The sequence below is a fragment of the Toxotes jaculatrix genome, chromosome 21, assembly GCF_017976425.1.
Source record: "Toxotes jaculatrix isolate fToxJac2 chromosome 21, fToxJac2.pri, whole genome shotgun sequence".
Taxonomy (NCBI): domain Eukaryota; kingdom Metazoa; phylum Chordata; class Actinopteri; family Toxotidae; genus Toxotes; species Toxotes jaculatrix.
Genome location: NC_054414.1, coordinates 17584536 through 17607753, shown reverse-complemented (window position 1 = coordinate 17607753; position 23218 = coordinate 17584536). Strand labels below are relative to the sequence as shown.

General features: G+C 41.7%; 1 protein-coding gene across 1 annotated transcript; it reads right to left on the bottom strand.

Annotated features, from left to right (window-relative positions):
* Positions 1–676: 676 nt before the first annotated feature.
* On the bottom strand, positions 677–16547 carry dusp3a (dual specificity phosphatase 3a). Its single transcript, XM_041066537.1, has 3 exons — positions 16233–16547; positions 10329–10561; positions 677–6603 (listed from the first exon to the last, which is right to left on the bottom strand). The coding sequence occupies exons 1-3, from the start codon at positions 16421–16423 to the stop codon at positions 6374–6376; spliced, it is 654 nt and encodes a 217-aa protein (XP_040922471.1). The 5' UTR covers positions 16424–16547; the 3' UTR covers positions 677–6373.
* Between the last annotated feature and the right edge of the window lie 6671 nt (positions 16548–23218).

Genomic DNA, 23218 nt, shown 5'->3' with positions numbered 1-23218 from the left:
AAAAATGTCCACCTGATCTCAGCCTCAGCTCTGGTGAAATGGCCTCTCTCTTAGTGCATCGACTGACATTCTCAACTTGTGGGGACAGTTTGAATTCAGTTCAGAGTAGGGAGGAGGTCCCTGGTTTACTGGGGGCCCCTGAGGGACCACACAGCTGGTCGGCAATAATTGCTGTGCAAGGGACCGTGGAGAAAAAAAGGCCAGTGCAGAAGGTAGAGGGACTAATGCCAATTGGTTCGGGCCTTCTCAGTAACCCTGCTGGACGTCAGGCTGTGTGACTGGTCCATCCCAGGTGTGCTGGTCCGGTCTTGTGAAACATAAAATAGCATTTGCATCAACACTTGGAGACTTGGACTTGGAAAACTTCCTCTCACTCTCTCTGTCATCTCATTCCCACTCTTCACGTCATTTCCCCTCTGACTTTCTTTCTCTCCTTCACTCTCTGGTGCTCTATTTTTGTCATTTGTCCTCGTTGCTGTGTATCAGACGGAGAGTTTGAACAAGGGTTTGCCTCCATCTAGTGGTGAAGCTGTGCAGCAGCTACAGGAACACAAATACTGTACTGTATTTGTTTGATGCCCAGTACTGTAACATCTCATCAAAACTGATGGATCGACACGATCTCCAGCTCCTCAGTCTGTTTTCTACTTGTCAGAATAATAAGCCACTCATGATAAGATGTTAATACCTCAGCCATTTATTTCTTAAACATAAGAAAGAAGGGACTTCTCCAAGGTAAGAAAAATAACATTGCAATTTAAAATCAAGTGCACTTCAACAATGTCTCATTCTGTAAGGGAGCCGTCCCTTCCTACTGCGTGAAGTGAGATACACGAACTCAAAAACATATCGAAAGAATCAATCTTTACTGTAAGGCTTCGGGTGGGGTGCTGTGTCTTTACGGTCGGGATGTGTTCATTGAGATGTCAGTGGCGGTGACAAATATATCAACTATATATGGATCTACCCATAAACAGCCAATCCTACGTCACAGCAATGTCCTCTGCGACATCTGTACAAGAACAGAAATGAAACCACGTGACAAGACAAGACGTCGACTGTGTACTGGACTCCAGGAGGAGTAGGGCAGTGGGCTCATTTGTGCTAAAACTCCTGTTTTAAGCCGTTTATCAGAATGGGAGCGAGAAGAGGATGACAGCTCTGGAGTCAGCACCTTACCTGGGCCAAACAGAATTTGTAAGTGATTTCCGGTGTTTGTTTGAACGCTCTCAGGAGTACCAGATGGATGGAGTTTGTTGGATCATGGGTAATTCAGATAAGTTCAGCCAGATGGGTTTCCATGATGTAAGACATCAGTTGTCAGTTACACAGGGTTTTGAGAGTCTCAGGTTTTTGCCTACTTCAGAGCAGATGGCTGAGTTACGTCACATGGGACTGCAAATTTGACCAAAAATCACAGGAAGTTATTTGCAAGTCAATTTAATGTACTTTTCTGTAATAAAAAACACACCTACCTGGCTCCATCTGAATGATTTAACAACCCTCCGCTCCAGTCTGGTAACTCGTACGGTTTCAAACAAGCACTACGAATGAATTACAATTATTAAAAAGTCTGGCCCAGGTCTGACTACCATTACAGGTGACTCGTCCTAAAACAACATGGATAATGACATAGTTTGCTGGAGAAGTAGGTCACAATCACACTTTCGTGGATATTTCAGTTTCCAACCGTGCAAAAATTAGCCTTTCCTCTATTAGCAGAGCAAAATAATTAAACCTTTAATCAACTTATGTCCTTGTAACAGGACAAATCTAAATAAAAATGAACTAAACTTTGAGGAGAAAAGAAATTAGGAAAAAAAGTTCCATCTGTAATTTCAACCCACTAATTTCAATATCAAACAACGTCCTATCTGTATACTGTAATAGGCCTGTTATGACAGTAAAATGCAGCAATTCACAAATGCCTTAGTGCGTGTTACATACTCAGTATATATAACAATATACATCAATGGCATTTCACATTTGACATTCTCGATAATACATAATGTTCTGTACCTGGAGTATAACCCACAAAATGATGCTGGTACCTTGTTAAACAAAACAAAGTGGATTGCTTTACATTTCACATTGAAGAAGAAAAGAAACAACAACTGGCATTTCAGTGGCAGAAAACATGAGGTTGTATTATAACTATTCATAATGCCATGAGTTATAATCACCATGTTATTAGCAATTTAAAAAAGAAACTTGTGCAAACCACTAGATTTGTTGAACAGCAGGTGGCAGTGTTTATCTGTTACTCAATGCATAAAAGAGAGAGTGTTCAGCCAGCAGAGTAGCCGTCATAGAAACTTTCTTTTTCTTGTCACGCAGACTTTTGTTCAACCACAGTTTCATAATTTTGTCATTTGACAGAAAACTTCTACCACGGCTAATCTGGCTACCACAGAGTGTCTGTCAGGCCCCGTCTCAGAAGCCAAAACTGTCAATGATTTAATCAATAAGCAGGTTGGTGCAGGCAGTCGATGCTATAAAGTACATACCCTCATCCTGGACCGATGTGAAGAATTTTAACCCCAGCTAATTCCCAAATTTAAAGATATATAACATGTAAAACTAAACGAGAAGTTCTGTGTAGAGATAGTTGTTGCTTTTTGAGTATTCAGAAGGAGGGCAGTATTGGAGAGCAGATGCTAACACTCAGATGAGTTAAACCCCAGTCCATTTATATGACAGCAAGGCCAATCATAAACATGTATAAATGGTTTCTGCACAATACGGTCGGTCACTTGGCACAATCTTGGTGTGTAATGTAGTTGTGTGAGTGTACAGAGGTAAGTGGTTCTCTGTCTGCAGAGTACAGTATATTCTGGGATATATAGCCTGTTTAATAGGGCCAACTTCATCGCTGTGTGGTTTGGGGTTCATGAAGAGGTGGAGGGAAAACACAGTGTGACACATGCAAGAAGTTCTACTTGAAAATGTTCTCAAATTTGAAGCACTGCACCTGATTTATCGCCTCTTGTGACATTTTATGAATCCCACAAGAGGCGGCAAGATGTGTGAAATCACGGGTCTGTAGCTTCACAGATCTGAAACATTTCCAAGTGGATGAGATGACAAAATGACAGGGGTCAGAGTGAACGGGAACAACCTGTCCGTGAACCAGGCGATCACCGGGAGGGGGGCCAGAAACACAGCAGCCGTGTGACATCTCCCGCGAGAAACATCACGACGGCGCTCATGTTCTCGCTGAGAAAAGTTTGCCCTGAACTCCAACTCCCTGTGATAATGTTCCCTCCTCTGGCTTTTCCTACAGCAACACTGGACATTTCAATGCATGTTTTGAGACGTTACTTAAAGGTTTGGATTTTATATGATCTGATCGCTGTATAAACACACGGCCTAAAAATATTCTGGCTGTATTTCTGCAAATTTATAGTCTTTTTCCCGCAGACTCTTCTCTAAATCTTCACGCAGGTTATATACACATTTGTCTGGTTTGTAGAGCTGCAATTTTCATTATCAGTCAGATCTGATGACTTGTTTGGTCGATAAACATCAGAAAATAGTGAAAATGAGCTTCATAATTTGCCAGACTAAACATCCAAAACTAAAGGACGTTTGATTTAATGTGTCTGACGGGAAAAACAATAAATCTGCACACTGAAAAAGGTGGCAGCAATCCTTTTTTGGGCATTTTTGCCAAAAAAAAAATCCTGTTGACCTGTATTAACGGGTCAATGGAGCAGCTCCTCCTGGTGGAGAGTCTACAGCCTGCTAAATGTGAATATTTGGTTTTTTTTTTTTTTTTAAGCGAGTTACAATGAAGAGTGTTTTGCAGCTAAAAACACTGCATTGACATGGAAAGTGTAGCGGGACAATCACCGGAGAAAGCCAACTCCTGTCAAGAGGGAAAGGAATGAAGGAAGAGCTCTAACTGCTTTGAAGCACCGTATGAAGAGATGATAGCATGAGTGTATCCTACGCAGAAAGGTCATATGCAGGATAATCCATATGCATCTTATGCTGCCACCTGCATCTTGCTGTGTATTATGAATAAATCAGGATTACCATGGCAACGTAAAACTGTACAAAACACTGGCAAACACTATGATGATTTCATGCCTCAGTATCCCATCTAAGCTTGCAAAAAAACCCCAGCTATCTTCAGCAAGTTTTGCACTATTGTGATATAAAATATCACAACTACACAGGACATTTTACATGCACATCATATATGAATATCAATGTACATGTAATTAACTGTGAAACAGAAAAAATGGAGTAGCTACGCTGTGATGTCATTTACAAATATAACGTGATATATTAGGACTTAAGACATACTGACGATACCTACACGTTATAGACACATTGCTCATACATTCATATATGTCAACACGTAAATATGTATATACAGTATACATGTATATATTCATATGTATACAGATATATCAAAGGAGGAATAAATAGTGCCATTAATGAGGTGAGACAACCTAGTTTCCATTTTTCCTCTCTGGTGAGACAATGATGCCCCCGGGCCGTTTATTCAGGAGAAATGTGTAATCTAATGTGTGGGACACGGTGGCTGGACTACAGACGCTCTTTCCCGAGTGCAGTGTGCAAAGTGAGGTGAGCTCTGACTTTCCCTCTCACACTTTCTCACAACGCGTCTCTACAACAGCTCTTTTGCTCTCTCTCGAGGAAAACACTGCATCACTGTCCCTCCTGGCACTAGGTCTGGTTTACAGGATTATGCTCAGTATTAAATACAGAGTCTTTCGAAATGTACTTTTGAACTACCGTTGCCTATATGTGACACCTACAGCCTGAATAGTCATATTTAGATGTGATTACATTCTATATATCTGATGGGGTATTGACATATATTGCAATGCTTTAATACATACAAAAAAAAAAAAAAAGGCTTCGACCCTGTGTGTGCATAAAGTCAGGCATAATAAATTACTGTATGACACACACACACTTAGGGGTGAGACACGTGATATGTTGTGTATGGACCTCTGACAAACTGTGTTGATGAAACAGTGGGATTGGATACTGGCCGAATGGCTGTGTCAGGGAATTGGCAGTGGACAACTCTCTGGGCGTGATGACTGGAACGTTCTGGTGAAGGTGGGTGGCATCCGTCTGCATTTGACAGTTTTAAACTAAAGGCCTCTAGTTTGAAGGCAGTAAACTGGCACAGTAGACGTTTATTTATCTAGTGTTAATTTAGTTTTTTGCTTCCTGGGTGAATACTAGTCAAATAACGGCTACAGGTTACTGATATTTTGTCATGCACTCCATTGTTTACTGTACCAGGATTACATACTTAAATAAATGCAATCTTTCCTATGTGGAGGCTGATTGCTCTAATGAACATTCGTCATATCGGTGGCTAAATATCGCAGCTACATGAAAAAACCTACGCAGCTCATTATTTTTGATTAGCTCGACCTTTGCGGCCGTCTGTCCCGGCTTCACTGATGCCGACAACCGTTTGAGCTACCGCTGTCAAACTAGAGGCCAGAGAGTCAATTAACTGAGATGCTACACAGAGCTACACTTTGCATTTCGCTGCAACTGAGTGTGAATTTTTGTGTTTGTGCATTTAAATATCTGCCCCTGCAGGAAGAAGAGAGAGATTTGAGGATCTAAAGGATCGAGTGGGCAAAAGAAAACTCTGAGGGGCTTTTTTTTTTTCAGTTTTCCTGGAATGTTTGGAATTTTCCTCCATTCAGTCACTTTCTACGTAACACGTCTGACTTATTTTGTCTGCAGGTTGCATCATGTGAGGCAACCGACTTTCAATATTTAGGAGTTTATTTGGAACTTATAGAGCACTCCTGCTGGCGGAGACATCACTGACATTCCCGGCAGTGGAAAACTATGGAATGATTGTGCTATAATCTTATATAACTATTTAAGGAAATTTTAAAAATATGGGTGAAGATTTCACCTTCTTAACTTGTGGGAACTGAAGGAATGCTTTAAGTAGCTCGGCTCAATTTAGAGCTTTCAGGTACTAGCAGTGAGACGTCTGCACATCTTTGTGGTGTAGAGGTAAAAAAAAAAAAAAGGGGGAGTGAGGGGTTTGTTTGTGTTAAGTATTTGAGATCACACTCTTTGTAGGAGCCGGCAGAGGACAGACAGATGTCCCCTTACAGAGCAGCAGAGAGACGTGGACTAAAGATTGGAAAGAAAACTGCATGTACATGTGTGTGAGGTTGTGTGTACGCATGACGGATAATTATCTACACAGATCAATGCGTGTATGTTTGTGTTTCAGAATACCCCTGGTGTGTCAGATGGGTGCTGGTTTAGTCTGGGTGGGGTCAGTCTCCGAGAGCAGCTGAGGCCTGTGAAAGGCATGATGGGAGGAGACGGGGCAGAGGGTCTATTAGTATCATTTGGTCTTTAGTTTTCCCACCTCCCCGTTCAGCTTGCCCTCCTTCGCCAGCTTCTCGTTTAGTTGGCACAGTTGGCGAAGGAAGCCGTCGTTAGGACCAATCTCTCTCTTATGCCTCACGGTGGCCACCGCCAGCCGGGCGTCCATTCTATGGCGCAGCATGAGGTAAGCAATAACCATGGTAGGGGAGCGGCTGTAGCCTTCTCTGCAGTGTACGTACACCTTCCCTATAGGAAACGGATACAGATATACAACAATGAAATGAGAGCCACTTTATTAGGTACACCTTGGACGTTTCCTGGTCTTAGCAGACAGGAGTTGGCGCCCAGTGTGGTCTTCTGCTGCTGTAGCACATCTGCTTCACGATCGGACCACTCTCTGTAAACCCTAGAGACAGTTGTGCGGGAAAATCCCAGTAGATCAGCAGTTTTCTGAAATACTCAGACTCAGTCTGGCACCAACAACCACGCCACGTGTGACCAGTGAGTCTGTATGGTGCAAGGTTGGATTTACAGAATCACAAAAAGAACATATGCCACAGAGAAATGCTGAGTCGTCTTATAAGTCAGATTAAAGGAGAAGTATCTACTGTGCATCTCACTGTCAACAAATCTCACAAAAATACCAAAACCAACATGTTAGTCCAGCTCTGTCTGATTTCTCGACCCCGTCTGTGGCCATTCATTCCTACTGAAGACTTAAATCTTTAAAAACAGCTCTCAAATCTGTAGTTTTATTTTGAAATTAAGTTAAATAATTCACTAAAACAGCTGAGCACTGTGGTTTTTAGCAAATGCCACTCTAACACAAGTTGACAGTGAATTTACTGAACAATTAACACGTGGTATCATGATTAGCACTTGGCACATATGTGTTTTATTTCACTGTGTCCTTAAAGGAGGATGTTACAAATCAAAGGTGATATGAAAAAACATACAAGATTTCTACTTCATGGTGCGGAAATCTTTTTCTTTTACTGCGGCAGAAGGACATAAACAGAGCGGAGGAAGAAAAATGAGGAAAGAAAGAAGAAACAAATTGGGAAAAGAAAACAAAAGAGAGTAAGAGCGGTCGGGGGAACATATGCTGTGACCAAACTTGCCTAGCAAAGCATCTTCTGTGCCAGGAGATGCAAATACAAGACCTGACCTCTGCTGCAGACTCGGCAAAGTCAATCATCTTCACTGCATCCACATGCTACAGGGATCCCTCATGCTGCATCCAGAAAAGAGTGTGTGTTCTGCGTGTGCTCATAGTACACGTGTGTTCTCTGGGCTACGTTTGTATTTTCAGCCCTGTGTGTGTCTTGTTTGTGCGTTCCCTTCTAAGATGTGTCTCCATCTCACTTTAAGTTTCATTACAGACTAGCCAAAACCCCACGAGAGGGATTTAACTTGGCAACCTTCACAGAGCAGCTGATGTGCCGGGCTCAGGTCAGATCTGCAGATTCTGCACTTTATTTGAAACCCAACACCACCCTGTGTCCCTCTCCTCGTATTATCCCCAACATCTCTCTCCTCTCCTCTGTCGTACAACCTCCCTCTATCCTCCCGTCCTCTTTACTCCACCCAGCACAGCGCTCTGCCGATGAGATGATCTCCTCAGTACCTAATCACCCTGCCTGCCACAGATCAATGTTGATTCTACTGTATCCTCTTGTTAGACACACAGGATCTACGGCTCATCACTCCACTCGCTTTCTCACTCCATCGCCCACTGTTTGTCAGATTTTCCTTTCTTTCTCCTCTTCCTCTCATCTCTTCTTTTTTATTTTTTCATTGCTCTCTGCATTAACCTGCTCAGCTACTCACTCCTTCTCGTGCCTTATGCACCCAGTGTGTGTGTATACGTAGCATGCAGGATCTGAACTTCTCTCTCGAGCTTTCTTTCTTCATTGTGTGTACAACCGAGGGCAGCACAGCACCACTGCCTTTGAGGAAGGACTGACGGAAAGTGTTCACCATTATCCCCCCAGAGACGCAGGCTTAGAGGCTAAGATGCAAACCACGAAATCACAGCAACACTAATTTGTTTCTTGGCAAGGACTGTTGCACGTTATATCGGTCTTCTCGTCCCGTGTTTCCAGTCGGTCTCTGGTTTTACAATCACATATCTAATATCTAAATAAATAAATTAAAAAATGGAGAAGAAGAAGAAAAGAAAAACGTGGTATGGAAAGAAGCATTATGCAGCCAGGGGGAGGGTTTGACAGCACACTGAACCCTTCTGTTCGCTTAATTCACACAAACAAATCAACAAAAACACACCTACAGCTGACCCAGTTTCCTGTGATACCTATTAAATATACCCATTTCATTTGTTAAACAAGAATCACATGACATGGAACATAACATCTGACATATATGACTTCAAATAAAGTTGCTGATAATAAGGTTGATCAACTCTGACAAATTTGCATTTTATCAGGGCAGATTTAATGTGCTGATCATTTTGCCGGTTCTTCATAAACATGACCACTTACATACCGTAGCCTCACGTCGCCATTATAGCAGACCCATAGGAACAATGCACCGATGCAGTCCCTCATTAAAATCCCGGATCAGTGACCTTTTCAGAGCTCACAGCTGGCGGGGTCAGAAAATGTCAAAGATAATGTTGCACATAGCACAATGTCAAACTACAGCAATACCAGGCAGCAGGCAGGGGTGAGACACTTTCTCCTGTTCCTGCTCCTCCTGTGTCCCTCGTCCTCCCCCCTCTGCTGCTCTCTCCTACACTCCCTTGTTACAGTCGCTCGTCACTGCTGATTTACCACAGTGCTGCTGCACCTTTTGCCAAACTGCCTGAGAATTAAGATGCTTTTCTGTGTCAAAGCTGACAGTAAATCCATGGCATAAAATACAGGGTTCAGCACACTAATTAAACACATCCCTCACATGCAGTGACAAATGGACTAAATTTAGATGCAGCTTTGGGAGAGGGCTGAAGTCTCCTGGGACTGAGTGTTTCCACAATCTGAATAATTAGCCATAAAATATTTAGAGATATTAAACGGCTAATTTAAGACTTGCTTCCCTGGTGATTTCTGATTTCATTGGACTCCTTGTTTTATTAACCGATACAAAAGTGTCATAGCACAGGAGGTGTAGCATCTTGGTGCTACAGGTGTGATATGCATGAAACACTCTGACGTCCAGGGACATGATCCGATAACGGAATATGGAGCAAGGCTCAGGAGTGTGTCAGATTTAGCCGGAGATGCTCAGGGCTGTCACAGTCATCTCCTGTCCTCAGTTTAAGATCCACATCTTTGAAGCGTATTGAGATTGAATCATTAAAAGACGCCTTAAGTCTTGTATTCTTTGTTCGACGAGCAACAAGAGGAGCCTGTTTTCATGTCTCAACTAGTGGGAACAAATTACTTTCAAGTGGGAGCTACTGAAGTGAGACAGACACCGTCTTCCCCTTTGATCTCCTCAGCCTTTGAGGGGTTCAGTTGAGACATAAATTCACAGCTCTCTGTGGGTTTAGGTGAATTTGGATGCAGCGATAACAAGTGATATTAAATTGTCAGCCAATATCCGATAACCTGTCATGTCGACAGTCATTTCTGACGCGTTGATACTGACATTATTCCTGCAGCACCATCATGAGTATACTACTTTTACCCATCATACTGTAAGAAAGAAGCTGGTGCAGAAGCAGCACCGTTTCCTTCGTTATCGCCTAAAAACTACACTTTTTCTAGTGCAATTCACAGAGGAGTCAAGATCACATGAACTTAACTGACCGCATCACATCAGGAGAAACATCAGGCCTGTCGAGCTTTAGACAGAGTAGAAAGAGCAGCAAAGATTTTGATCAAAGATTTTGGACACTGGTGTCTCTTTTTTTAGCCTTTTCAAAGCTCAAAACACCAGAGCAAAAGTGTAAGGAATTTGTCCACCAAACTAGCATGCTATCTATAATAACCTAGCGTTATTTCACTCACCTTTTCCATTATTGTGTGCTAGGGCCTTGTCGATAAAATCAGCTCCCTCCTCGAAGAAGGCACTGAGGTTGAACTGCTCGGTGTCATTGGCCTGGATGCCGTGGTACGTGATGCCCGTGCCGGCGTAGAACTCCGCACTGGTGTTGACATGCATGAAGGAGGTGCCCTCCGCCACGTTTAGGACGTGCGTCACTCCGAGCTTCTGCAGACGCATTGCATTCTGTGCCACAAACCTGTGCGGGCGAGATTAAGGATCATGGTCAAGCTTTTTTGTTCCCTCACAACAGAAAATGATGAGTTTAGAGCAGAAAAACAAGACATCGACAACAAATAACAGCACATAATCATAACACCTGACACACACTGTGTTGTCAGGAACGCAGCATGTCAGCACAATTTATCTGAAAGTGATATTTTGAGAACATAGGCTGCACCTTTCACGACAGCTCTGCATTCATTTCAGTGAACACTGTGCTGAAGGTATCACAGCATCTACTGACACAGAGCCAAATACTATAAATCTGCTGGGTGGTGTAAAAGCATATTGTTGCCTAGAACTGTATTTCAAACTGTGAAGTCTCATCAGTAATTATCTGAAGTCACAAGAGCTACAGCTACAGACTAATCGAACCGTTTTGATAAACGTGAACAGTGTCTGTGTAAAGTTCCCAGTGGTGACATCTTACATGTTATGCACGCTCACACAGGTCTGGTTGATCTGCTCAGGTTGAAGCTGAGCAAAGCTAAGCTCCTTCATTTTATTATAAACACCTGTCATATGTCAAAGTGTCTTCTGTGGTGAAAAAAGGCCTTAAAGGCGATAAAGGTGTTTGTTGTCCTGCTTTAACAGTTGCATGAGGGAGCAGAAAACCAAACGCAGTCTGTATACACCCACACACACACACACACAGTCTCTAATGAGGCAAAATAAGTTTAAACACCCATGTAGGTGGACCATGAGAGTGCAACGCCTTTCAAACTGATAAAACAGAGCAACCAGAGAGCATCTGGCTGTTTTACTGGATAAATGTCAATGAGAGACAATTTCTTTGACATTAAAGCGCTTAAAAGTTTGTAGCCACAGTTTGGTGAAAACCATTTCCTGTTTCAATGTGACAATGGCCCCTGTGCACATCACCAGCTCCATAAAGAAATGGCTTTCCTAATTTGGTGTGGTAAAACTGGACTGGCCTTCACAGAACCCCGAACCCCAGAATTTAAGAGAGGAAGAGTCATAGAGTTGAGTTTACATGTCCTATTTCTAAGAGGTGTGTTCAGAGAACAGCTCGATGAGCTGAACAGAGTAACAACAGTCTACTCAGGTAGGATGTACGAGACAGGTAACAAGGGGAAGGGAAGCAGAGGGAGGAGAGAAGGGGAAGTGGGGAACAGTGTGAGCAGGAGAAACAATGAGAGTGAAAGAGACAGATTTCAAAGAAACAGAGAACAGAAAAAACGGACAGAGAGAAACATCTAAAGACCTTTATCTTTATCTCTCTATTCTCAGTCCAGCAGCTTCACCTCCATCTTCATCTTCTCAGCCTCCAGGAAACAATAAATCTCTTGCTGCTTCCCTCCTACACTAATAAACATTGTCTTTAAGAACCACAATAGCGCATATTAGGCCTGCACCATCCAGAGCAAACACACCCATACGGCTAACAAACCATTACAAAGGAAAACAGGGTTTGGCTCCTCTGGTCTGTTTGGCTGAACGCCTGTGTTCACTGTTACTATCAAACCTGGCCAAAGCCTCTGCCCATTGATTTTGAATAAAATGCCTCTTTTCTGTGTATGTTATATTAAAGTTTTATGTCAATTAACTCAGCAGAATTTATTTATGTTTAAAAAAAGAAAAAACTGCTCCATATTTTTGCTCTACATGCTGTATGTGATAAAGACTTCTGATTTATCAGCCTGTGTCAGGACTCAACACTTTCACTATTAGACGCAACAAAAAAAAAAATAGAAGACAGATCCGTTTTTTATTAAATATGCACAAAACTGGAGTTATATGAAACCTGTAGCTACCTGTATAAAGGCAAAATTATGGTATGAGCAAAAAGCAGACTCCTCTAAATTCTATAAAAGCTAAAAGTATCTCATCTATATTTGCTTTACTTTTATTCAGACCCAAGAATCATAAATCTTCACGTAAAACACTCTGCCCTGACAGCGCTGTCTGCTTTTATTGCTATATCTGCTTACAGTCAATATGAGGCTGGTGAGGCGAGGCTAGGTGACCCTGGACAGCTCCCTGGAGGTGGTGGCTGCAAAGCCCCTCCACCCACCCCACCTCCGCAAGAACTAATGAAAAAAAGAAAAAAAAAAAAAAACTACCACCATTTTGCTTTACAGTCGTAACAGGAGAGATGAAGCAACACATCTGCTTGGGTGTCAGCTGCAGGACAGAGACTCAGACGTTGAAGCAAAGCCGTCCAACACGTTCATATATGTTTCCTATGTCCAGAACAGGTTTGTGTATATTTAGACTGAAGCGTAAGTTTGTGCACATAAATGATTGAAGACATGTTTACATGTGCAGTGTGAGCACTTACAAAACAACAAGACGAGACGCTGAAGCCCGTGCATCCATGTGTGGAACAGACACACGTTACTGTGCAGAAGTTTCGGAGCAGTGGAACACTGGGTTCAAACGAGTTCACAGCAAACGGCTCTCCTCCTATTTACCTGGCCTGTCCCTGCCTCCTCACCCTGGGATCTGCAGTCCCAGAACATCCATTATTAAAGACCAGTTTCACAAAGAGCCAAAGTGTTCCTCAAAGCAAATAACCACACCTTAAGTCTGTCCCTGAGCTGCGCACGGTGGTTTCAGAGTGCTGACTACCACTGATCTGAAAACAGCGTAAGGAGTTGGGAAAATACAATCATGATCCATTTAGGGATGAGAAACTTTTTACTGACTACTTACTTTAACACAAGTGCTGCGCTAGTCATAGTCTGATTTATTTAAATTATCCACTAATAAACATACATTTTAAAGCTTGTACTGAGTTACTGCAGTGGCACTAGAACTAGTTCCTCTGGATTGGCCCTAATTTGTTTTCCTCCCCTCCCCTTTATGTGTCTATTCTGTATTTTCAGTTGTCTGGAGGCAGCTTGTACAGACAGGTGACAGATTAAAGAAAAAAACGAAATAAATCAGTGGACAAACACATTAAATGCAGAGCGTGAGGGTTCACCGACTGAGGAGGACGTGAATCATATCTGTGGCCTTCACAGTTTCAACATCACAAACTGATTTAACACCCATTAAAAAAACAACAACAAAAAAAACCTAATAGAGGAAGAGAGAAGGCCCATTTTAAGACATTTTATAAATTTAATGAATATTTTCAAGGACAGATCTTCTAATTTTAGTCGTGTAATAAAAGTCTCTGGGCTGCATCGTACGTATAGACACTGCTGTAGTATAGTGTTGATCAGTGCATTTGTTGTGATCTTATTTTGCCAGCCAACTACACAATTTAAGTTGTAACAAGATACAACGAATAAGATACGTCAGCAGAAAGGCTTAGTGGGTCCCAGCGGTGGAGACAGTGGACAAGGCGCAGCCTTTAATCAACAATCAATACCAGTTCGCCCGAGCCATTTGTAATATCAGATTACTTTACGCTGCCCTCTCAGCTTGTCTGGACACTCTACGATACACTGAAATATTAAAATAGATAACGATTGGACTTTGATAAGAGAGTGTAAAGCAAAATGCTTCTTTCAGTGATTACTGAAAACTCTGCTCCTCGTATTCAGTGAACATAATTTCTCCATCAGACATCAAAACCTCCTCCTCAAATAAATTCATAAAGCAGAGAGCACATCAGAGTTTCTGTTTCAAGCCTACAGCATTGTGTGATCAGCTTCAGCGAAGCACAGGGCTGCCAGCACTTTGTTTGGAGACTTGGCCGGGGCTGATTGGCATATTCAGATTGATTTTGTTGTAGCTCTGAGGTACAGTAATGTGCTTGTATTTCGTCCTGCTCGCCCTCCTCCACCGCTCTGTTGGCAGTGACCGGAGCCAAATGATGGACTGCACAGAGACAGTTTCTCAGGGGCATCCCTGGATCAGTTCTCCGCCACAAATTTATAAAAGTGAGATTAAGAGCTGCTCTGTAAAAGCTTCTGTTACGTTACAACTCAGCAAAATATATATGTGAAAATTATATTTTCCATAACTGTCCTTCGCTTCGTGTTCCAATAAATTTGACACTTGAAACCTGATAATGATTTCTGATATTTGAGCGGCTTCGAGTGTTTTTGCTTTGCACTGCTCGCAAAACCTGAAAGACTGCAGAAGACGTACAACCTGACGTACAAATGCTGAGTGACTAAAGTAAAGTTTGTCCTGTATTTTTGATCTAGAAACTTTATCTCTTTGTCATACAGGCGGATTTTAAATCTCATACACAATGTGTGCATATCTGTGCAGGAAGTACCGGGACCTGGCTTTACTGGAACACACAGCTGTAAATTCCTAAAGAGTCAGCATGTTCATTACAAAGCCAATAGGAGCCAGTCAACCAACAACCATGGATTTATGATTTGGCCTCTGCCATGTTTAATATACATGTACAGTATACTAATCCACTGCCTGTATGTGTGTGTTTGTGTGCTCAGTGCCTCTCACAGCCTGACAGAGATAACAGACCTTGAATCAAATTACGTAGCAGGTATTTATTTGTCCAGTAACGTGATTATACACAAAGAAAACAGTGTCTTGTTTATTTGAGCTACAGTTAACATCTGATTATACTTGCCTTAAAACAGGTTTATCATCTCTGTGTTCCCAAAGTTTTTCCACTCAAGAAAACACTGAAAATTGTGATTGTTCCAATCAGTACATATCTTGATCAAGTCGATTAATCGATGTGCTAACTGGCAAAATGCCAAACATTACCTAAGTCCAGCCCCTCAGTTTGTGTTGTGGGTTTTGGATTGTTGGTGAGACAAAACAAGCAAATTCAAGAACATCCATTTAAGGCTCTAAGATACCGTCATGGGCAATTTTCACTATTTTCTGATATTTTACAGACCAAACAATTATTAAATTAATCGAGAAAATACACAACAGACTATCTGATGGCAAATATAATCATTGTCTGCAGCCCTATTTTTGTTTACTCGTGTTATGGGACAAATAAACCGCTGCAACATGCAAATATAAAAGTTCGGTTCAGGTTCACTACATTTCTGCCCACCATCGGAGCATCTTCCTACTGACGAACACAAAATTCAGTTGCTCTTTGTTCCGCCAGGTCGCCCGTTGTTTGTGAATGAAAACAAAGCCTCTTTACGTGTGGTGATTGTTGTTGGCTCTGCAGCTCGGCTGAGGGGAGAGGGGAGCGGCATGATGAGGACGTGATTACACGGCAGTGATACTAATGATGGAGGGGTGCATTGATTTAAAAAAAAAAAAAAAAAAAAAAAAGAAGGTCTTTGTATCGTCCTTCACATCTGAATCCGGGCGTGTTTGGTATTTATCTCTATCCACTACAGGGCCACATAGACTAATACTGTTATTATCATTATTATTATTATTATTATTATTATTATTATCATTGCCACAGCGTTATACAATAAGCACCTCTCTGGCTGCTGCTACCGGCTGGTATTTCGAGGACAACCGCTTATTTGTTGACAACAACAGGCTGTCGCTTGGCCCACGACCATAGTGGAGACACCAAAAATAACAAGCGCGCCCTGTTGTGCGTGCGTGCGGTGCGTGCGTGCTGCCCGACATGCGACACTGTTGTCATTGTCGCGTCTGGCGTCGGTGGATGTGGAGGGCGCATCCTACATAACCTGTCCTACCTGTCACAGACACACACATGCACACACACAGACAGACACGGTACACGGCACGTGAAAAGACGATAAATGACTCACGCGTTGCCGATGTATATCCTCGGGAAGACCTCGTTGAAATGTTGCGTGGGGAGGCTGTAAAAGCCGCTTCCGTTGGACAGGAGCTCGTTGAGTTGTTGGACGGTAACCTCGCTGCCTGGAGCCGGGACATCAGCCGGTGGTTGCTGCTGCTGCTGCTGTTGTTGTTTTGTGGGACTCAGGTGTTTCTTCATGGCTCCTCTTCTAACCAAAAACAAACAAACAAACTAATGTTCGGTGACCGGCAGCGCCAGACTCGTGAGCCGCGTCCGGATAATCACCTGCATTTTACTTCCGCACGTGTGTCGCGCGCGCGCTGTCTTCCCGTCTGAAAAGGTGTCTGATGAGGCGGGAGCTGTACAGCTTCTACCATCAGGGTCAAGTTTAAATTAGTTTCAACAAGTGATTCCGGTCACAACCTTCACAATAAAAGCTACTTAACGCGAGGGGTAGACATTTTAATGTTAAGACTCTACAACCCACTGTTAGCGTCTGTCATTTTGTGTCACATAATTTATCTTCACAACTTATTCATTCACCACATACGCTGAAATTTCTTTCTTTCTCAATTATGTTAAAAAAAGTTATTTATGAAAGTTATTTGCTTTTATTTTAGAGACAAATTGGTACAACTTCCGGGATTAGTCTGTCTGTTATTGGCTCACTTGACGCAGCTCCCTTTCCCACACCACTATCTCCAGCAGACACGCCCCACCGGCAGTCAGACACTCCGGAGACAGGAGCAGGAAAGAGGGGGGGGGGACGGTGGTGACACACGCCAACAAGGGAGGACAGCGTGGTGCCTTCCAGGGCGGCTCGTAAGATCCTGATATTAAGCACACGACGCTTTTTGGTGGCGTTTTATGACAAAATAGGAACCGTCAGTATGTCCTTCCTTTGTAGATCAGCTGTTGGTGGGTAATTTGTGGAGTTTCACTATATGACTGTGTTTGTAGATCCACTGAGCCTAATGGTTTTCTGTGCAGGGACCACAACAAGTGGTCACTTTTAAACAGCTTTTAAGAACTCAGATTTTGGTCCTCAGTGCCTTAACTCATCACATATTTATTTGACTTATTTGAAACTTTTAATTTTTATAATAATCAAACTGACCTTGTGTTCAATTTGATTTATACCATATCTGTGCTAATTCCTGGGCCAGATTAACATTTTAGACAAGAGAATGAAAACTAAACACTCACTACCGGCTTCATAAAGCGAATATGTGTAAATCATGAGACCAAAGAAAGAAAAGAAATGAGAAAGAAACTAAACATGTAGACAGCAAGAGAAAATAACTGTGCAGAACAAACAATGTATGTGCGACACACACATCTTGTTGGAAGCACTGACTCTGTTCACCCCTAGATGTCAGCAGAAGCCTTTAGTAGATAGTTTCTTCAGCCTTATGGTGGCAATGTTCCTGTACACTGAGATGGAAACACTATTTTTAGCTCTGGTTAATGTATGTATCTTATCAAACCGCTGCAAATCTGAAAACAGCTGAAACTCTTGACTGATTTCTTACAGTCATACAGAAAATTTTTAGGACAAACGATTTGTCGACTCATGACAAATCATTGACTGTAGGGAACATGTTGCTGTTGATCTAAAACAGTCGGACGGTGCTCGACCAACCTACATAATACACATGCAACCACTGCATACACAGCATATGAAACTGACTCACAGCGAGGGTCTGTTTAACCAACCAATAATTATAAAAACACACAGTGAAAAATAATTATTGAATAATTCTCATTCGGAGTTGTAGTAGTTGTTTAGGGGGTGAAAGCTGTTCTCCTCTGTCACCCCATGGTGGCGAACTTGAATGAAAGGTTTATGAAGCAGGTTAATGAGTCCTAACAATTCAGGTGCACTCAGTCATGTTCAGCCAGTGGCCCGCAAAAGATTGATCCCATACACTCAAAATTACTTGTGAGCAGAAGGTGAAATTTGCTCTCACTGTCTGCACTTCTGTTGGATGGTTTTGCAAACTGCATGATGAAAACCAGAAGCCATTAGAAACACAGTTGCCTGGTGCATCTGAATAATGGAGGAAAAACTGCCCCCCAGCGATTGTAAGTTTTTCAAAATGGGTCAAAAGACGAGATTACATGTTACTTCTAATACACATGAATTAACACATGAATTGACCCTGCAAGCCTTTAGTTTCATTACATGCAAAATTATTTTTTTACTGTCTTCTTATACAGCCTGGACTGGGCCATTTGTGTTGTTTGCTGTTGGCCAGTAAATCCCACTGAGACGTGATACTGGGCCATGCAAAGAAATTTGGTTTGACTTGACTTGACTCGGATGCTCTTGACCCACTTCACTTAAAGCCCCATGCCAGTCATCATTTTTGTGTTTCCATGGCAATGTAAGGAGATGCAGTACAATACCATGGCAACAACAGATCTTGTGGAACAAAATTTGAGCTCCCTGTTGTGCACACACCTGTGTGTGTGTGTGTGTGTCCATTGTAATACAGACCTGTATTTAACATTTTTGATGAGGAAGGAATGGAGAGTGAACAAAACATGTTTCAATCTCAACTACCAAACTACTGTGAAAATACATTTCAATAGCTTAACTGACCCTTTGCTAAATCCTTTAGCCAAACGATGATTAGCAACCATAACCTGCCCTGTAAAAGCAATACTATGAATAAAAAGTTTGGAGCCTTTCCAAAACTAAAAACACAAGAACAATAGTGCAAGAAATTGATTTTCGTATTCTGAATTTCAAGTATAAAATCTGTCCCTCTTATCACATAAACTGCATCTGCCATGTTAAAAAGCTTGGCATGTAGTTTTACACTTGTGTATTGCATTTAGTGAACACTTGCACCACCCTCAAATGCTTTCAAATTTCCCAATTAATTTTATTTGCAGCAGCTGTGAGGTTTTGCATTAGAATCCACCTAATCAGTTCTTCCTTATTCCCCATTTAAAAAAAAAAAAAAGAAAGAAAGGACAGCAGCAGGCATTGCAGCAGTAATGTAACATAAAAATGCAGAACAGATAAATTATGGGGAGAAGCTTGCGATGGGGGCAACCATGCGTCCCATCTGGCTGAGCAAAGTCAAGACTTTGATTTGGTTGCATTTTTATTGGCAGTTTCCCCTTCTTCATTCTGCTTCTTGATGCTACATGACCAGTTAATTGGATGACCACCACCTGAGTCCTTCTGCAAATCAGCTATCAGTGTCAGGCAGCGCCCAAATCTGATTTGAGTGTGACCATGTTCTGACTAATATCTGATATTAGCCTATACTGTTGATGTTTTGCAGTGACTGACAGAATATAATGCTTGTCAATGCTGGTTTATAATTTGAGGCTTGTGTATTATTTTCTTTCCTTTTGGTGGAAAGGAATTGTGTGGAGCTAAATTTTCTTTTCCTTCTCATCATTTGTCACCAAAAAAACAAAAAAAAATCTATACAAAAGAGAAGCCAGGATCTAATTATTGTCAAATGTTTCCCCACAGGCTCAAAGCAGTTGTAGCTTGAAAAAATATTATGTGTTGCATCTTCCTCATCTACATTTACTAGCAAAACAGATAAATGTGCCCACTGTCAACATGAGAATACATTTAATATGCATATACATTTTTTATGTGGGATATTCCTTTGCTCGTGCACACACAGAGGGCAGATATATTTGCATTTTCAAGTCAAAGACTGCAATCTTCTTCAAAACCTGTGTGGGTGAAACATGCACTGATCGGTTTCCTTTTCAAAAATCTTTATACTCTCAAAATACTATGCCCAAGACAGTATCTCCCCTTTAAAATTACACTGATCACTGTCCAAGAAACACCAGCAGAGGTCTACATGACCCTCTGCTTTTTCTGTGCTGTTTTAAAATAAAACACAGAAACTCTGGTGAGTTTCACGGCTGTAGTTCAGTTACAGGAATATTTATGACCCTGGGGTCATAAAAATGTTCAAATTTTATAGAGCCAGTATCTACTTTAAGAAAGAATCTTCATTAAAATCTAAAATAAAGTTCCCTTTCTTAATTCCTGAAAAGCTTCCTTGATGAAAGATTTCTACCCAGCAGCACCCTTTTGCTGAATTATCCAGATGGTCTCTGCATGTGCTGTACTCTATCATTTAGAGCTGCCTCTCTTCATGCTCACGCTATTGTAATGCATATCTGCACGTGGTGCCTTTTAGCCCTGAGCTCCTTTCATACTGGAATCGGTGCGTCTCAATCAATCTGAGCTCCTTTTATTCACAGTTGACCACTGCTCGGTCCAGCTTTAGCCAGAAGCTTTTGTAGCAAGTCAGTAAAAGGTTATTTGTCTTATGTCAGAGGATATTTAACAATAGAGGTTTCTACAGGAGGGGGGAAACAACAATTGCGATGTGTGATTGATATAACCATCTGCCTGGCTGGCTACCTTGATTAAACTTGAGGAGAGGAGTGCAATCTGAAAGCTGATGTATGGAGAAAAGAAGAACCATCAAGGAACGATATGAATAAAAAGGTGCAGCTTAATTTGTGATATTACTTGGACGGCTTTGTGGCTGAGTTCCAGGGTTTGCGTACATGTGCTTATTTGTGCATTTAATGTGTGTGTAAACGTGACTCTCTGACCACTCTGTGCCTCTCCTGGGTGGTCACTCTGTGCCCACATTAATCTCTCTGCTGAGGGAAGAGGTCCTGACCTCTGGTATTTTTCTTTCAGGGGAGGTCGTTTTCAGTCCGGGCAGTCTGCTCATCGCTGATGTGACTTGTAAATTCAGAGCTTAGGAGCAGTCTTTGTATGTATTTCCTCAGATTACTGGAAAAATAAGTATAATTGGTTAAAAATAAAACATAAAAAAGTGAGTGATAAACTTAACAACTCAGCAGACAAAGATAACACATTCTAAACCAGCACATTTCTGCTGTATAAGGTGAATATATCTGTAGGAGTCATAGGATTGTTGATGTAGGTCTGATAACAGATTAATATACATTGTCTGGGGACCATGAATATCAAGATTGTTGAGCTTAGCTTGTAGGTAGCACTTAATGAAAATTCAGGGTATCACCAGAGTCAATAGGCTTCATCCTGACTGCGATACAAAATTTCAAGGCAATCAGCCCAATAGCTGCTGAGGTATTCCAGTCTGGACCAAAGAGGTGGACCAACCAACACTGACTAGCTATAGAGCCAAGTCACTCGCATGGCTAAAAACATTAAGAGCTTTATTACCAAACGGTTTATAACTTCATCACACAAAGCAGCCACTTAATTCTCCATCAAATTGCAGTGTGTTAGTGTTTATTGGGTAGCTGCCTGTTACCACAACCACAAAGACACTGGTGAAATCATTCAGCTGGACATTTAACTACCCGTCCTCTCTATCTCTCTCTCTCTCTGTTTAATTGTCCATCCACTCTCTGTTCTTCTACAGTTTTCTATTTTTACCCTTTTCTAAAATGACTGAGCAACCATATTACCCATCTTGCCTTATTCCCTTCCAATCACATAAATTATTAACATTATAAATCAAGGCATATGAATGCATTATTCAGTAAGGTCCTTCATATTACGCAGACAACCTATAAAACAGACTGAAGATTTCTTGTAGTTTATAACCACGACTGGATTCTTCGTCCTCTAACTTGCAGTTTCATAACCCACTTTTCACTGCTCTGTAATTCACTAAAATAAGGTTGTACCACGATTAAACACTGCCCTGTATGAGCTTACAGTGATTAGACGGCTCTGCTCAGTGCTTAACCTATTAACATCTGGGAAAACCGATAACATTCTCCTTCCACATCAAATACTTGAGCTCGCTTTCCACCACAAACAAACCAGACGAACATTTTCTGAAATGCGATTTACGGCCAGCCTGTTTGTGTTTTGCTCACAATGGCCTCTTTGACAAACCCTGATCAGGCCTAATGTTATTTCAACCACAGAGTGATAATGTGATAACCACAGCCACTCTGTGTTGTCTTCGGTCATCTGTATGAGGACGGATTGAAGTAATGACCTTCAGGAAAAGAGCCTGAGGGTGTGAAGACAAGGCGAGCTGTTTGTCTGAGCTGACAGGGCCTCAGTCACTAATCACTTGGAGATTTGGAGGAAACCAAGCAGAGAGCTGTGAATCCAATGTGGTGATATAAAAATTCATATATAATGCAGCAGTCTCTTTCTCTATGTCACATAAGATCGGAAAAGCTCCAAAGCTTTTATATATCCGGAAATTCTTATGGAATCTTGCTAAGTCATGTTATATCACAATGACTGAAGTGTTGTCACATTGCACAGCAGCCCTCTGATAATCCGGTTACATAGAAACATATAAATCCACAACTGCTTGACCTGTTTTTAAAAGCCACCCATGATACACATTACCTGGGTGCTCACGTGTTGGTTGCATGTTTGTTTTTTTCAGTCTGGACAATGCTAATATATATGTGATATATGTCTGTCGCCTTCAAATTCTCTGTGCAGGAGACAAAAGCTGTGTCACCAGTTCAACATTTTGAAAAATAGGCTTTGTGTTATTGCCAAGACTCAGATGAGAAGACGGATACACTGTCTGTGTTCTAAATATAAAGCTAGAGCCAACAGACAATTATCTGCAAGCCACAAAAAAAAATCCACAAATGAAAGAAGCTCTCACAGATAGTTTTTTAGTTTGTCCACACTTCGGTAAACAAGCAAGCTCTTGACAATTCGTGGCCAGAAAACTTTGGGTGAATCTTCACTGTTATGCTGGGATCAGACTACACACTGAACAGTTCCGTCTTTTGAAATGGCCAAAGTTTTAGATGAAGCCATTATGAAGTTATAAATACTTGCCGTGACTTGGCTAAGGGACATGGCCATTAAAGCCAGACTGTCCCATTCACCACCACAGTCTACTTTACTTTTTGACCTGTGACACATAGCACACGTTGGTTTATCACCTGATCCAAAGTATTTATCCCATTTCTCATGAAAGCTGCCTCTAATGGCCGCCAGTATCACACAGA

Excerpts from the sequence above, each read along its gene's own strand:
- dusp3a (XM_041066537.1), bottom strand. The coding sequence starts at position 16,423 with ATGAAGAAACACCTGAGTCCCACAAAACAACAACAGCAGCAGCAGCAG. Across the intron at positions 10,562-16,232 it reads AGGATATACATCGGCAACGC|GTTTGTGGCACAGAATGCAA; the intron begins GTGAGTCATTTA and ends TCGCCCGCACAG. Across the intron at positions 6,604-10,328 it reads AGCACACAATAATGGAAAAG|GGAAGGTGTACGTACACTGC; the intron begins GTGAGTGAAATA and ends CGTTTCCTATAG.